At 34.2% G+C, this 18,524-nt stretch overlaps 1 protein-coding gene across 1 annotated transcript in view; it reads left to right on the forward strand.

The window, feature by feature from the left end:
* The window catches only part of LOC148754626 (uncharacterized), a 179,544-nt gene extending 171,833 nt beyond the window's left edge, over nt 1-7,711 (forward strand). The window contains exons 12-13 of the mRNA XM_088794868.1: nt 2,814-2,884; nt 5,923-7,711. Of these exons, the coding sequence (XP_088650994.1) occupies nt 2,814-2,884; nt 5,923-5,968 (117 nt within the window). The 3' untranslated portion in view covers nt 5,969-7,711. The remainder of the gene's footprint in view (nt 1-2,813; nt 2,885-5,922) is intronic.
* The last annotated feature ends 10,813 nt before the right edge of the window (nt 7,712-18,524 follow it).

Raw genomic sequence — 18,524 nt, forward strand, 5'->3', positions numbered from 1 at the left:
GACGTGGTATTGGTTCTTTCCCTCTATGTACAGAGAGAGAACAAAGCTAAATGAACCTTAAATAACATGGATCAAGACATTTTAAAACAACTCTTTCTTAAATATCCCATTTTATGCAGAAGGCTGTCAGAAATAGCCGTGATATTCTAATCTCTCATTTAAATAAATATAATTTGAATTACTTTGATGATATGATATTAGGGAGCAAAGTACCCCAAACCTTTGCTACTTTTGACTTAAAATTTGCTTTATCTTATTTCTTCTGAAAATAAGTATAATTATATTTTAATGAGTATCAAGTGTTTCTTCTAGCACTCTGACTTGCATGCACAAAGTAAGATTGCTAACTGTTTGAAAATATTTTTGACAGCAGCAACTAATTGTTTTCAATGAAATTTTACCAACATGTCTTGAGACATAATTAAGTTGGTACACATTGAATTTTAGCCTTGTTATACCTCATTAGACATGGTAAACAAATACATTTAATTTGGATTGGACTATGTGTGTATAAATTCACAACTTGAAATAATTACTTTGTTTTCTACTAGAATGTGTAATTGAATGTAATTGTACATGTAAAATAAGGCATATATTCTTATAACCAAAATGAAAATACAAAATTGGTATCTCCTTAATGCTTTTACTTTAATAGAGAACAATTTTGTAATTTTCCCAAAAGACCACACTTTCTGTGGAACGAGTTGTAATTGCACAGTATGTTTTTATAGCTTCTCCTTATGTAAACTTAATGTTAGCCAATTATAAGTGATAAAAATATTGCTAAGATACAAGCCTTAACATTAGAAAAAGAGTTGTTTTCCCCAGCTGTTTTTCACAAATGAACGTTTCCAATAGTATGAAAGCATTTAAAATATGTTTTGTAGCTTTGGTGTTTCTGGCTGAATGAAAATATGATTATAATAAGTTTCAGCTTTCTACTTAAAGACTGTAGCTAACATTTCGTAGTTAACATCATAATACCTAAGACTATGTTTCCTAAGTTTCCTATGTTTCCTGTGATTTTAGATGAAAACTACCTGCAAAGTAGGCTATTTTCCCTTCCTTCAAAAAATAAAATTTTTCAAATGTAGAGTATTTGATTCACCAAAAATAAAATAATGAAAATTAGCTCTTAATAGAATATCTAGTCATATAAATATTATGCCCTAGGTACATACTTTCCAACCTTTTGACCATGACTAGATAATGGCAATAACATGCAGCCACTTTATTTTTGTTGCAGATGGACAGACTTCACAATACATTCATTAATAGCTTACAAAACTATGTATTTTGTATGCCTTTGCTAACAAAGCATTTTTCTGGAAAAATGGATGATTGCCTTCCCTTAGAGTTTTGGTATTTCTGGTTTATTACCTCCTTCTCCATATTTCCATCACAAACAACCACTATGGGGATAACAGAGGTGCTTTCCCTATTTAAACAATTTACAAAGTGAGAGAAGCTCACTTTTAAAAAAATAAAACTTTTCTACCAACCATAAATGAAACAACCAACTTGACATCAGAACACATAGTCAAGCCATTTGTGCCATCTTCATTCATTCCTTCAATGGGCATTTAATAATTAAATAGTGTATAATGCTCAAAAAATATACAAACTAAGTGAAAAACATAGTTAGTGCCCTTTAAAGCACTCACAGCCTACTTAATAGGAAAACAAGTGGCTGTTTGAGAGTAAAAGCTATATAAAAACAAATAAAATGGCACCACACTGACTTTCTAGAATGGTTAGAAATATTTTAAATGTTCAGATCACAACATGTCACCAGTGTATTAAAGTAGCTGGAAATGTGTGTGTGTGTATCATTGTTCTGTGTTGCACATTTCAGAAGTAACCAAACAAGGTTATAACTCCTAAAATTATCTTTTTTTGTGTGGAGGTTAACATTGACTTCCATAGGTAGTGGTGTTAAAACTAGGTTACTAAGAGCCTAGTGTCATTTAATAAGTTATCTAAAAGTTATTAACAATTCTGCAGAAATAATGTGATTCCACATAAAAGAGATAAAATTAATAGTAAGTGTACCTTTCTAAAAGTTAAACCAGGAAAATAGCTTTTATTTATAAAGTTTACTCAAGGATTTAATTAAAGTCCTTGACAGATTCAAATATACTTGAGAAGAATTGCATTAAGATCATTCAAATAAGTGGGCATTTCTGATTTATGGTAGATTTTTAAAGAGCAAAGATAATTTAACAGTGACACTGAAGAAAAGTTTTCTTACACTACATTCTGTTATAACCAGAGTTGTATAAATACAGAGTTACATAGACATTTCTAGGGACAGATGCCTGAACATACTAATCAAACGTTACGCTTTTTGCATCAAAGTTATATTAAATTAGTTCCTCTAGTAATGACTTCAAAAATAAACCAACAAAAAATGATTTTGTTTATAAGTATCTTGAATATTTGAGAAGCTAACAGTTAAGTCTTGGTTTAAGAGAGGCTAAATTTGCAGTATAATGTCTTCAAAAGGAAGATCAGCTGAAGTGGCTAAAAGTTTTCATACTTTTGTTTGAAAATGGTCCACCCAGTTTTTCATTTCTTTCCTGCTCAAGTAGTCATGGGGTACATGGATAGGTTTAATTCTTCTGCTTAATATTCATTGAAATAAATCATAATTAAGCCCAACCTTTAGGCAGGTAAATATAGTACCTACATACTCATACTGCCAAAAATCAAAGCAAGTCCTGCCTAATAGTTTCTTAATTAAATATATTTACATACAGAGAAACAGTTTTTCCATTCCTAGCTTTTCAGGAATATGATGTGTTTTGTTGCAGTGTTTTCTGGGGATTTTCAATCTAAGATACAAGACCATCTCCTATCCAAAGATACTGACAACTTGTTCAAGGTCTGTTAATTGTTAAATTACTTTAACAATTAAATTGCTAAGGCCTTCTGTGCACCAAATCTTTCCATAAAGTCATTCCTTTATATATCAATTTGATCATATTTCTTCATAATACTAAAATGCTTCCATGGTGTTCTATTCCTGGTTTCCTTGTTAGATAAGACAGGGTCCTGAAAGTGTTCAATTGATATAGAGTAAACTGAGTTGGAATTGCCTTTTGGAATGAATTAGTAAAAGATCTCAAATTGAATGTAACTAAATAATATTGAACCAATCAAAACTTCCTCCTGCTAACAATGTGATCTGTCCATTGTCCATTGGGAGAGAACAATCGTTAATTTGCTGAAAGAGCAAGGTATCAGATTGAATCCAGCTTTCTCCCTTTATCTACACCATGTGTAGTTTTCTGAGCCATCCACAAACCTACGATGACCCAGGTGAGCAGCCCAAAGGAGAACCAGTTGTCCCAAGTTTAAAGTAAAGAACACTTTGCTACTATCCCTATTGCAGAAAATCTGTGCCAGTGACCTTCTTTCTATAGGAATTTCAGAATTATATATTTTCCCTGATGGCTCAATATTCTTTTCCCCAGCCCCTCAAATGTTGCAACAGGATCAATGATGCATCATCTCTAGGCAGACAGAGAAAACCAGAGCAAATTAACTTGAGTCCAAATATAGGTAGAGACTGAATTAGGAGAACTCTAAAACTGTCAAAACTTGAGTCCAAATATTGGTAGAGACTAAATTAGGAGAACTCTAAAACTGTCAATCAACATCATAAATTTTAAACACTTGAAAAAAGGAGGCATTTTATTCTCAAAAAGATTTTACTAGAATTTTAAATTCCAGAAATGATTGCTACAGTGCCATAAGTGTGGATACAGTTCATTCAACAGCTGCAGGATATGTGTAATCTGCCATGTTTTCCAGGTTTAGAAAAACTGAGGCAGCTGTATCTCAATTTCTGCCATCTTCTACTTAGAGGTACAAGTAACAGACTACATTTTTGAAAGATTTTAAGTCTGAGTTTGAACGTATTGGATGTCAGAGACATCCAATTGGATGTCAGAGACTTCCAATAAATATGAAATGATTAAGCAAGCAAAGTATGAAATTTCGGTTTTGCCTCTCATGAGTCATGTCAACCAATCCCCTTGTAAAGATACCTACATTCAATAAGTGAAATGTTTATTGGATAGAGATTGTTGACCCAGTGTAGTAGAGTTCCTCAATAAAATGAAGCGTGAGGATAAGAAGGTAGCAGTAAGAAAGGAATATATTGGAGGTGAAGGCAAAAGAAATAATGTTATATGGAGAAAGGGATTATTGTAGAATAATAAACATGGTTGCAATAATCTTTATTTTTTAAATCACAATATGTTCCTGCTAATCTAACTCCATTTGTATAAGAAATATTTTTGTTTTGTGTCATCCTTTGTACTTCCTGGCCTGCACTCATATCTCCTCTCCTCTCCTCTCCTCTCCTCTCCTCTCCTCTCCTCTCCTCTCCTCTCCCCTCCCCTCCCCTCCCCTCCCCTCCCCTCCCCTCCCCTCCCCTCCCCTCTCCTCTCTCTCACACACACACACACTTACAGACTTTTCAAAATTGTAAATAACCAAAAATATAAGTACCCTATGTTAACAAAACCTCACTTATTTACTACCAGCTTCTATTTTTCCCATTCTGAGGTCACTACCTCCCTAATCTTCTTGCTCCATTCAGAAAGTAACCAAGCTGTCAAGCTTCTCTGAGCCAATAGTACTACCTGGTTACTGACTCTGGAAACTTAACTTCCTAATATATACCCAACCACCTCCTTTTCACCCTCTCACAGAGCACACACACACACACACACACACACACACACACACACCCCACAGATAACTTCCTCTGCTTTTGAGGACCACAGCCACCACTGAGTTTCTACAGTAATTTTAATAAGAAAACCATTTTTATTACAAACAGGTGAATTATAAATGAATTCGGGAACACAGCTTTTTTATAAGCTTGGAACAATCTATATTTTCTCATACTTGCTATAATGACACTCCATGAATAACAAGATGGCTAGACAAGTAGTAAGTGAAGTAGAAACAACAGAAGAAACAAGCACCAGCACTATTTTATTTCGTCACATAAATTCCATACTACCAATGGACACTGGTCACAGTCAAAAAGCAAAATTCATCCAATCTTACTACATAGTGATAGATAATGAGGCAAGCAAAGTTTTGTCCTAGTCCCTAAAAAGACCATTTACAGACGATTGCAAAAGGCTCTGAATCAGAAAACTAAAATAAACTAAGATTGCTAATTGTGAGAGTTTAAAGCAAAAAGTCAGAAAAAGTCAATTATCAAAATGATCATTTTCATGGCTTCTTACTATTGAACATAGTTTATAAGTAGAAGATGATGTGATGTAAAATATTAGGGAGACATCAAAGATTGGGGAGACTTCAATGTTGAATTAGAAAATAAATAACAATACATAAAATTCAAGGAAAATCTTCAGGCAGCCATTTAATAAACACCATTTAGTAGTATTTACTATCTGACACGCATTCTTGAGTTTTACATGTATTAGTTCATTTAATCCTCTCAGCAACCCTATGAAGTTACATAATTTTCCCTATTATCCCTATTTTACATATGAGAAAACTTGAGGTATTATGTAGTCCAGTAACCTTTTTATGATCACACAGCTACCAAATGAAAAAGAATCAGAACCCTTAATTAAAAATTTAGAGAAATAACATGTAATTAAAGATGTCAAGTATAGTAAACCTTGTCTTAACCTAGGATTAGCAGACACCTAGTTTATAAAATGAGCACCACTGTGGTTCCATTTCAGTAGTATTTTAAGAAAGAGTATTATTCTTGTGATTGTAAAGTTTCTTGGGCATGAATTTGAAGCTTTCAAGGATCATGATATCCAGTATTTTCTATTAAAGAATCTATTTAAAGTAGTTAAACGGTTAAAAAAAAATTTCATTACCACTTTAACTCCCAAGTTTCTTTTTATCCTATTGTTGCAGCTCAACCTCCAGACAGGTAGCAGACAAAACCTTGGCCCTTGATTAATGAAAAGAATATCTTGAGATGGAAAAGACAAAGTCACAATCAAGAAGGTTTTGAGGATATGAGCAAATAACTTCGAAAAAAGTTGCAGAGATCCCTGAACAATGTTTATATGTTTATTATCACAGCCCCTCCCCATTACATGACCATGCCTTTATTATCTGTTGGGGCCAACAGTGTTGGCCATGTGACGGTTGCCCCATTCGTATTATTTGCTTCTGGCAGAATCTGGAATTACGAAAAGGACACACTGTAGTCTTCCAGCAACCATATAAAATTTATTTTGTATTGTTAATGACTCAAAAATGCAGTCAGATTTTTCAACCAGAAATTATTTCCTTATTTTGTGTTAAGTCTCTTTCCAGAAAAGATTATCTTAATTTTGACAGATCTTAAGGCAGATGCTTTTAATATCGTGATGGTCACTCCAGGTTTATTGTCACCCATAATAATTTTATTATTAATGTTATTTATTATTTTATTGTTTTATGAGTGTGGTACACAAAATTAAAATAGTTGAGACTCATCAGTATTGTGCAGTGTTTGCTTAACTTGCTATTTATCTCATTCAATCTTGCTAACCTAGGGAAACTGGTAACGTAAGTTCTTTACCAAGAAGTTTTAGAGCTGAATGAATTGGATGTAATGAGACTATCTCTGGAGGTCCCAGAAAGTAACTCAACAAATGGTAGAGTTTTAAAAGCCCATGGCAAGAGAGCTGAAAACTATATGGTGAAGTAACTAAAAGAAAACTGCATTTCTTTCCTTTGTAGTTAGAAACAGGTACTAGGCTGCCAGATGTACTTTAAAAATGTGCTAATAATTACCAGATACACTTTGAGGACTACAGGACACAGGCAATCAAGCCATGCTAACCTACCAAACATTTTTATTAGACCCCACAATTCGTCACCCCTCTCTCTGTATGCCTTATTTTTAATACGTAATGCGACTCTCTGCTCCAGCTCGGTGTGTCTCCCCACTTTTTCTCTACATTGTATTGTTTGTGTATATAAGCACCATAGTCTATTTTTTTGTACCTTCCCTAAATTGAAGACCTACTTTCACCCATGAAGCCTCAGATCTCTATGAACAATATTGATTCTTCCATTTCCAAGTTTCTTCTCTTAAGGTCAGGTGAGAAAGATCATAGCACATTTGGGGAACCAACTATCGGTTGACATGCATATATCACATGGTGTGTTTGAGGGCTGATGAGAAGTAAGATTGGAAGAGTAAACAGCAACTTTCTATGACATAGTAGGAAATTTAGACTTCATCCTGAAGGTTATGGGTAACCTTTAAAAGTTTATAAACATGAAGGCAACGTGATATAATTGTACTTTAGGGAAATAACTCTGGTGGTGGTGTGAAGGATGGATTTAAGGAGAAGGCATAAGGGAGGAAATAATAGAAGGACACATGTTAGGATACAGCTGTGGTAGTCCAGACTCTAATTCAAAAGGGCTTGAAATTAATCAGTAAGTAGTAAGAATGGACAAGAGAGGACACATTTGAGAGCTATTGAGGCAAAAATTGCTGGAATTACTGGATTATTTAATGTAAGAAAAGAAAGATGGGAAAGTTTAGTGTTAATCCCTCTGACATGGGGAGATGGTGGTGCCATTAACCAAATTGGAAAACAGAGAAGGAGAAGGGGGAGGTGGGGTGACAATTGTTTGTGAAAAATTAAGATGGAGATTCCTGGGTAAATTTTAAATGATGATGTCCAAAAATTCATCTAAGATAAACCCTGACCTTTAATATACCCTAGATGTAGAAGAAAACAATGCATAATATTAAGAACTCCTTGTACATGTAAGGTTAGTGATTGCATGAAGCATTATCATAATATTTGATCTTAATTACCCTTTAAAATCACCATCACATGTAATAGTAGCCTCATTGTACATGAAAATAAGGAAACAGGCTTAAAAAGATAAAACTATGTTGTTCAAAACTTCAGATATAATAGCTGAAGAGCTTCGAACTGGAATACTTACATGGCTGTGTTGGGTTCCAAAAAGTAGCCCATGGCTCAAAGAAAATGCTCATAACAGAAATTCTATTTCTTTGATTTCCAGACCCCTGATATTGTATTCTTTTATGTTAAGTTAAATAACAAAAACCTCAAGGAGAAAATAACAAATTACATTTTTACATAAAATAACTACTACTATGGATATAATTAATCTCTATAGATTTCTGTGCTTTGTCTGCATAGTCAAAAATTACCTAAAAATAAATTTCTTTTTTCCCCATTTTCTATTGTGGTAAAATACACATAACAAAATTTATCATCCTAACCACTTATAAGTGTACAGTTCAGTGGTATTAAGTACATTCATAATGTTGTCCAACATCACCACCATCCACCTCCAGAACACTTTATCTTTTGTAAAACTGAAACTATACCCATTAAACAATAATTCCCCTTTCCCCTGCTCCAGCCCCTAGAAACTACGATTCTACTTTCTGTATCTATGATTTTTGACTACTCTAACTACCTCATATAGTGGAATGATACAGTATCTGTCTTTTTGTGACTGGCTTCTTTCACTTAGCATAATGTCCTCAAGATTCATCTATGTTGCAGAGTATGTCAGAATGTTCTTCCTTTCTAAGGCTGAATAATATTTTATTATACGTATATACTGTATTTGAAAGTTGGGTTGCTTCCATGTTTTAGCTTTAGTAACTAATGCTGCTTTGAACACAGAGGTACAAATATCTCTTTGAGACCCTACTTTCAATTTGTTTTAGTATATATCCAGAAATGGAAATACTTCCACATACAGTAATTCCATTTTTAATTCGTTCAGGAACTCCTATATTGTTATCTACAGTGACTGCACCATTTTACATTCCCACCAATAGTGTACAAGGGTTCCAATTTCTTCGAATGCTGGCCACACTTGCTATATATATATTTTTTGATAGGTACTATTCTAATGAGTGTGAGGTGGTATCTCATTGTACTTTTGATTTACATTTCCCTAATTAATGATGTTGAGCATTTTTTTCACATACTTATTGGCCATTTTTATATGTTATTTGAAGAAAAATACTATTCATGTCCCTTGCTCATTTTTAATCAAGTTATTTGAATTTTTCTGTTGACTGTTAGGAGGTCTCTATATATTCTGGATATTAATACCTTATCAGGTATATGATTTGCAAATGTTTTCTCCCGTTCTATTAGTTGTCTTTTTACTCTGTTGACATTATCTTTTAAAATTTAAATTTTTTTTCATGAAGTTTAATTTGTCTGTTTTCTTTCTTTTGTTGCCTTTGCCTTAAGTATCATATCCAAGAAATCACTGCCAAATCCAATGTTGTGAAGCTTTTGTCCTGTTTTCCTCTAAAAGATTTATGGTTTTAGGTCTTACATTTAGGTTTTTGATACATTTTTAATTAATTATTGTATATGGTGTTAAGTAAGGGTAGAATTTCATTCATGTGGATATTCAGTTTTCCCAGCACCATTTCTTCAAAAGAGAGTCCTTTCACCATTGAATTTTCTCAGCACCCTTGTCAAAAATCATTTGACCATGTATACAAGAAATTATTTGGGGACTCTCTATTCTTTCCATTGATCTATATGTCTATCTTTATTCCAGTATCATATTGCTTTGATTCACTTTTTAGTAAGTTTTGAAACCAGGAATTGTGAGTCCTCCAGCTTCGCTCTTTTTCAAGATCATTTTAGCTATTTGGGGTATCTGAGATTCCATATGAATTTTAGGTTGGGTTTTCTATTTCTGCAAAAAAATATCCGGATTTTGATAGAGATTGCAAGAACACATAGATCACTTTGGATAGTGTTGATATTTTGACAATGTGAAGTCTTACAATCCATGAACATGAGATGTGTTTCCATTTATTTATGTCTTCTTTAATTTTTTTCAGAAATATTTTATACTTTTCACTGTACAAGATTTTAACCTCCTTGGTTAAGTTAATTCCTAGGTATTTTATTCTTTTTCTATGCATTGTAAATGGAATTGTTTTCTTAAGTTTCTCTTTAAATTGTTCATTGTTGGTGTATAGAAATGCAACTGATTTTTGTGGTGACTTCATCTCCTGCTACTTTGCTGAATTCATTTATTAGTTCTAACAGTTTTTTAGTGTAGAATCATGAGGTTTTCTATATATAAGACCATATTATCTATGAACAGAGAAAAATTTACATCTTCTTTTCAAATATGGATACCATTTATTTGTTTTGTCTTGCCTAATTGCTGTGGCTAGAACGTCCAGCACTATGTTGAATATCAGTGTTGTTTTGTTCCTGATCGTAGAAGAAAAGCTTTCAGTTCTTCACTATTGAGTATGATGTTCACTGTGAGCTTTTCATGTATGACTTCCACTATATTGAAGTAATTTCCTTCTTTTCCTAGTGTATTGAGTGTTTTTATCATGAAAAGGCATTGCATTTTGTTAAATGTCTTTTCTGCATCAATTGAGATGATCATGTGATTTTTCATCATTCCATTAATGTCATATATTGTACTGATCAATTTTCATATGTTTAAATGTCCTTGAATTCCATGAATAAATTCCACTTAGTTATGATGTATAATCGTTTTAATATGCTTCTGAATTCAGTTTGCAAGTATCTTGTTGAGGATTTTTGCTTCAATGTTTATAAGGGATATTGATCTGTGGTTTTCTTTTCTAGTAGTGTATTCTTTTTTTTTGGCTTTGGCATCAGGGTAATGCTGGTCACATAGAAAGAGTTAGGAAGGAGTCCCTCCTTTTTGATTTTTATAAACATTTTAGAAGTATTGGCATTAGTTCTTCTCATTCTTTATTTTTTTATTAAAGTGTAGTTGACAAACAATATTGTATTGGTTTCAAGTATACAACATAGTGAATCAACATTTATATTCCTAACAATGTGATCACCATGTTAACACTAGTAAATATCTGTGACCATACAGTTACGATAATATTGCCTTTTTCCCTATGCTGTATATTACATCCCTGTGATTTTCTTTTTTAATAAATGGAGGTTTGTACACTTTATTCTTCTTCAACCTTTTCATCCGTAATCTTATCTGTCTACCCTCTGGTAACTATCTGTTTGTTCTCTGTATCTACAGGTCAGTTACTGTTTGTTTTATTTACTCATTTGTATTTTCTTAGATTCGACATATTACAGTATTTGTCTTTTTCTGTATAGCTTATTTAACTTAGCACAAAACCCTCAATGTCTCTCCATGTAGTCACAAATGGAAAAATTTCTTCATTTTTATGGGTGAGTAATATACCATTGTGTGTGGGTGTCTGTGTGTGTGTGTGTTTGTGTGTGTGTGTGTATCACATCTTCATCCATTTATCTATAGATGGACATTCACATTGCTTCCACATCTTGGCTATCATATGTAATTTTGCAATGAGCATAGGGGTGCAAATATCTTTTTTTTAACTTAATGTTTATTGGGGTAAAATTGTTAGTAAAGTTACATAGGTTTTAGGTGTGCAATTCTGTTATATATCATCTATATATCACATTGTGTGTTCATCCAGAGTTAGTTCTTCCAATCAGAATATATTGGATCCCCTTTACCCTCATCTACCACCCCCCTCCTCCCTTACCCTCTGTTAACCAATAAACTGTTGTCTGTGTCTATGAGTTTTTGTTTCTTCATTTCTTTGTCTTGTTCTTTTATTTTTAGTTTTATACACCACATATCAGTGAAATCATATGGTTCTCAACTTCTTCTGTCTCACTTATTTTAGTAAGTATAATAATCACAGGATCCATCAGTTGTCCCAAATGGCACTATTTCATTTTTTCTAATGGCAGACTAGTATTACATTATGTATATATACCACATCTTCTTTATCCAGTCATCCATTGAAGGACACTTTTGTTGTTTCCATGTCTTGGCCACCATAAATAAAGCTGCAATGAACATCACAGCATACATATCTTTACACATAAATGTTTTCAGATTTTTTTGGATAGAGGGATTGCTAGGTCATATGGTAATTCTATTCTTACTTTTTTAAGGAACCTCCACACTGCCTTCCATAATGGCTGCACCAGTCTGCATTCCCACCAACAGTGTATGAGGGTTCCTTTTTCTCCACAGCCTCTCCAACACTTGTTATTTGTCTTCTTGATGATAGCCATTCTGACTGGGGTGAGGTGATATCTCATTGTGGTTTTTAGTTGCATTTCTCTGATGATTAGTGATGTTGAGCATTTTTTCATATGTCTATTTGCCATTTGTATGTCCTCTTTGGAGAAATGTCTCTTCAAGTCCTCTGCCCATTTTTCAATTGGGTTGTTTGTTTTTTCCTCGTTGAGTTGTATGAGTTCGTGTATATTTTGGATATTAGCCCCTTATCAGAGGCACTGTTTGCAAAAATCTTCTCCCATTCAGTTGGTTGCCTCTATATATTCTCGATGGTTTCTTTTGCTGTGTAGAAGCTTTTAAGTTTGATATAGTCCCATTCATTTATTTTAGCTTTTACTTCCCTTGCCTTTGGAGTCAAATTCACGAAATGCTCTTTGAACCCAAGGTCCATAAGTTTAGTACCTATGTTTTCTTCTATGCAGTTTATTGTTTCAGATCTTAAGCTTCATTCAGTCTTTGATAAATTTTGAGTTAATTTTGATACATGGTGACAGATAGCAGTCCAGTTTCATTCTTTTGCACGTGGCTTTCCAATTCTGCCAGCACCATTTATTAAGAGGCAGTCTTTTTTCCATTGTATGTTTTTTGCTTTTTTGTCAAAAATTATCTGTCCATATTTACGTGATTTTATTTCTGTTATCAATTCTATTCCATTGGTCTATGTGTCTGTTTTTCTGCCAATACCATGCTGTTTTGATTATTGTTGCCCTGTAGTACAAGCCAAAGTCAGGAAGTGTGATACCTCCAGCATTGTTCTTTTTTCTTAAGATTGCTTTGGCTATTCGGGGTCCTTTGTGGTTCCAAACAAATCTGATGATGTTTTTGTTCTATTTCTTTAAAAAATTCCACTGGGATTTTGATGGGGATTGCATTAAATCTGTATATTGCTTTGGGTAATATGGCCATTTTACTATGTTGATTCTTCCAATCTATGAGCATGGAATGTTTTTCCATTTATTTGTGTCTTCTTCAATTTCTTTTAAAAATGTCTCATAGTTTTCAGCATATAGGTCTTTCACATCCTTGGTTAAGTTTATTCCTAGGTATTTTATTCTTTTTGCTGCAATTGCAAAAGGAATTGTTTCTTGTATTTCTTTTTCTGAGATTTCATTGTTAGTATATAGGAATGCAATGGAATTCTTTACATTGAATTTGTAGCTGGTAACTTTACTGTATTTGTTTATTATTTCTGACAGCTTTTGGGTGAAGTCCTTAGGGTTTTTATATATACCATCGTGTCATCTGCAAAAAGTGAGTTTGATTTCTTCATGCCCAAATTGGATGCCTTTTATTTCTTTCTCTTGCCTGATTGCTCTGGCTAGTACTTCCAATGCTATGTTGAAAAGCAGAGATAATAGGAGACAGCCCAATTGTGTTCCTGAACATAGAGCAAAGGGCTACAGTTTTTCACTGTTAATTATGATATTAGTTCAGGGTTTGTCATATATGGCCTTTACTATGTTAAGGAATTTTCCTTATATATCCATTTTGTTAAGTGTTTAGCTCATAAATGGATGTTGTATCTTGTCAAACTGTTTTTATGCATCTATTGATATAATCATGATATTTTTCCTGTATTTTGTTTATGTAGTGTTCCACATCGATCTATTTGCATATGTTGAACCATCCTTGTTCCCCTAGAATGAACCCCACCTGGTCGCGATGTGCAATCTTTTTAATGCATTATTGTATTCAATTCGCTAATATTTTGTTTAGGATGTTTCCATCTTTATTCATTAGAGATATTGGTCTGTAATTTTCTTTTTTTGTGTTATGCTTACAAGGTTGTGGTATCTGGGTAATGTTGGCTTCATAAAATGAGTTAGGAAACACTGTCTCTTCTTCAATTTCTTGTAAGAGTTTGAGTAAGATTGGTATTAGATCCTCTTTGACTGTTTGTCAGAATTCACTAGTGAAGCCATCTGGTCCCGGACATTTGCTTTTGAAAGATTTTAGATGACTGATGATGGAAAGATTTTTCCTTACTGTTGATCAGTATATTTGTATTTTCTAATACTTCATGAAAAGCCTAGGAAGGCTATGTTTCTAAGAACTTGTCCATTTCTTTTATGTTATTGAATTTGGTTGCATCTAGTTCTTCATCGTATTCTTGGATGATCCTTTGTTTTTCTGAGGCATCTGTGGTGACTTCCCCTTTTCATTTCTTATTTTGTGTATTCCTGTCTTTTCTCTTTTTATCTTAGTGAATCTAGCCAAGGGTTTGTCAATTTTATTAATCTTGTCAAAGAACCAGCTCTTTGTTGCATTAATTTTTTCTATGGTCTTTTTTATCTTCATTTCATTAGTTCTGCTCTGATTTTTATTATTTCCTTCCTCCTGCTGATTTGAGGTTTCATTTGTTCTTTTTTTCTTTTTTTTTTCTAGTTCTTTAAGGTGTAACGTGAGGTTATTTATCTGGGATTTTTCTTCTTTCTTAAGATAGTGATGTAATGATATAAATTTCCCTCTTAAAACTGCTTTTGCTGCATACCAAATATTTTGGTAGGATGTATTTTCATCCTCATTTGTTTCGGTACATCTTTTGATCTCTCCTCTTATTTCTTCTTTAACCCATTTGTTCCTTAAAAGGGTGTTATTTAATCTCCACACATTTGTGGGTTTTCCTGTTTTCTTTTTGCAGTTGATATCCAATTTCAAAGCCTTGTGATAGAATATGCTTGGTATGATTTCGATAATCTTAAATTTCCTGAGATGATATCCCAAGATATGGTTTATCCTTCAGAATGTTCCATGTACACTAGAAAAGAATATATACTCTGATGTTCTAGGATGAAGTGCTCTATACATGTCAATTATGTCCATTTCATCTAATGTGTCATTTAGGGATGCTAATTCTTTATTTTCTGTTTGGATGATCTATCCTTAGTTGTCAATGTATTTAGATCCCCTACTGTAATTGTGTTTTGATCAGTTTCTCCCTTTAGTTCTGTTAGTAGTTGCTTTGTATAATTCGGTGCTGCCTAATTTGGGGCATAAATATTGATGACGGTTATTATTCTTGTTGTATAGTCAGTCCCCATTACCATTATGAAATGTCCATTTTTGTCTCTTGTTACCTTTTTCATCTTGAAGTCTGTTTCATCTGATATCAGTATAGCTGCACCTGCTTTTCTCTGAATACCATTTGCTTGGAGTGTCAATTTCCACCCTTTCACTTCGACTCTATATTTGTCCTTGTAGCTGAAATGGAGCTCTTGGAGGTACCATATGGATGGATTTAGATTTTTGATCCAATGTGCTACTCTGTGACTTTTAATTGGTGAGTTCAGTCCATTTACATTTAGGGTGGTTATTGATATGTGAGAATTTCCTATTATTCTATGTCTGATTTTCTGGTAGGTTGGTGTCTCCACTGTTGCTTTGCGTATTTGTTGCTGTCTTTTATTTCAATGTGGTGGTATTTTATGATTTTTTCCCCTTTGTTTCTTTTTTTTATGTTAAAATTTTCAGTTCTGGATTTTTTTTTTTGAGTGATTACCATTAATTTACTGTAAAAGAAAGTTTCATCTTTAGAGTATTCCATTTTCTTCTCCAGTCCCTTTTATCAATTTAGACCTTTACTCCTCCCCTTTTATGTTTTTATTGTCACAAATTACTGCTATTTATGCTGTGAGCTAATTTCTGCACTGCAATAGCAAGTTATCTTTTTCCTCTTTTTTTAAGCTTTTTTTTTTCTTCTTTGCCCTGTATATTATGTTTAAGTGTGTAGTACCCTATTTGTTGTAGGGGCTGCCATTTCCTATTCTGTCTGTTCGTAATACTATTCATTGGTTTTGTATTATTTTGCTTTTTTGTTTAGGTCAAAAGCCTTCTTGAGTATTTCTTGTAGTTCAGGTCATGTGTTAGAAAATTCCCTCAGCTTCTGTATGTCTGGAAAGATCTTTATTCCTCTTTCCCATCTAAAGGATATCTTTGCAGGATATATTATTCTTGGCTCATCATTTCTCTCTTTCAATAGTTTGAATATTTGATTCCACTCCCTTCTGACTTGTAGAGTTTCTGCTGAAAAATCTGATGATAATCTATGGGCTTTCCTTTGTATATTACCGTCTTCTTTTCCCTGACTGTCTTCAGGATTCTTTCTTTGCCATTAATTTTTGACAGCTTCAATACAATGTGCCTTGGAGAAGGCCTGTTGGGGTTGAGGTAATTAGATATTTTATTTGCTTCTTGGTTTGGAATCTCCACTTCTTTCCACAAGTTTGGGAAGTTCTCATTGACTATTGTTCGAATATACTCTCTGTTCCCTTGTCCCTTTCTTCTCCTTCTGTTATGCCCATTATCCTTATATTGCTCTTTCTGATGGAATCAGAAAGTTCTTGTAGAGTTCTTTCATTTCTTTTAACTCTCAGGTCACTCTTTTCTTCCATCTTTGTCATTTCCAGATATCTATTTTCAATGTCACTGATTCTTTCCTCTATCTGGTCAGCTCTATTACTAAGCTGGTTATTTCATTTTTCATTTCTTTTATTGAGTTCTTAATCTTCAGAAATTCTATTTGGTTCTTTTATAAAATTTCAACCTCTTTGGTAAAATTTTCATTTTGTTCTTTGATTTTGTTTTTGAGTTAATTAAAATGTCTGTGTTTTCTTGCATCTTGTTGAGATTTTTCAGAACCGCAATCTTGAATTCTCTGTTATTTAAGTCACATATTTCCATGTCTTAAGTTCATTTTCTGGAGATTTTTCATTTTCTTCCTGAGCTGCCTTATTAACTTGGTTATTCATGGCAATTAATGAGTTATTATTTCTCTTCTTAGACATCTACAGTAGTGGGTTCTGCAACAGCTTGATATGAAGATGTCTTTCTTTTGCTTTTCAGTAGGTGTTGGTAGAATATTTTATTTTCCTTTGCAGCCTTTTATTCTCTCTCATGCTGTCATGTTAATTTTCTCCTCACTGTTCTATGTTTTCACACAATGGGGAGTGGGGCATTCCCTAGAAGGCAGGCTTCTCCTCTGTGAACAGGTTGCCTGGGTCACAGGGCACCACCCCCATGGGGGGATGTGGAGAACTTCTGAAGTTTCAAAGCTCTTCCTGCACCAATTTCAGAACCACTGTGTGTTTCAGCGGTTCTGTTTACCCCTGCAGTGGTTTGCCCAGATAGGTGAAGGCAGAGACAGGTTGGGTTGTGAGAGGTGGCTTTAAGCAATGACGGTGACCACCAGCACAGCTAATCCTGCAACCAAATTTCCCTCCCCTTCGCTGTAACTAATTGGGCTGTGAGTCAGTAGCAGCAGGCCACAGTTTTGAGAACTGCAGATATTCTTTTTTTTTTTTTTTTTATCTGACACTGATAGTGTTCCACTTCTAGCACTGGGCAGGTGGGCATGGGGTGAGTTCTGGGTGGGTAGAGGGGGGTTGGCTAAACTCTGTGTTTATGCCTTCCTTCCTCTGCTTGGCAGTGAGGGTTTAAACCACCGTTTTCATCCTTCTTTCCTCAGTCTTAGCTCCAAGGTCTCTGCCATGAGGGTGGGGTTCATCCATGTTACATGCTGATCTCTCAGGTGGGCCTGTGGGCCATAAATGGAGTGCTAGCAGTCCAAATTCTTCCCTCTCCCACAACTGTGGTAGCTCTGGAATGCAAGGACCTCGGAGCTTGGAGCTCCAATCTGTGTCCGTCCTGTGGCCTGTGTCTCTGCACTTCCCGCTTCCCTTCTTTCCTCCTCACCCAATTTGCCCACCTTTAGATGATTTCAATTTTGTGTCTCTTAGTCTTGCCTGTCTGCTGCGCACAGAGTCCTTTGTGGAATTATAGCTGTTGCATTTTTTATAAATTCCAGACGAGATTTCAAAAGGCTCACCTCATGCCACCATTTCTGTGATGTAATCTCTGCAAATATCTTTATGGATAGTGTTTTAGTTTTCTTAGGATAAATACCAAGAAGTGGAATTGCTCGGTCATATTCTAGTTCTATTTTTTAATTTTTGAGAAACCTCCATACTATTTTCAATAGTGGATGCACCAATTTACAATCCCAATAGCAGTTTACAAGGTTCCCTTTTTTATACATCTTCGCCAAAACTTTATTGTCTTTTTTTATTAGTTTCATGTGTACAAGGTAATGTGATAGTGAGACATTTACACCCCCACAAAGTAACAAGCCCCTCCCCCAATCTACTACCCCTCTGACATCTTATATTCTTGGTACAATACCATTGACGATCTTCCTTATGCCCTACTCCACATCCCATGACCATATATATATATGTATTTAATTATAGTTGACATTCAATATTATTCTACTTCAGCTTCAGGTGTACAGAACATTGGTCATGCATCTACACAGTCTATGAAGTGATCCCTCTGATCAGTACCCAGCTGGCACTTTACGTAATCTTCACAACACTATTATATTCCTCATACTGTATTTCATATCCCCATGACTA

This window comes from Rhinolophus sinicus, chromosome 18 (genome assembly GCF_057876585.1).
Source record: "Rhinolophus sinicus isolate RSI-liver-muscle chromosome 18, RSI-T2T, whole genome shotgun sequence".
Lineage (NCBI taxonomy): Eukaryota > Metazoa > Chordata > Mammalia > Chiroptera > Rhinolophidae > Rhinolophus > Rhinolophus sinicus.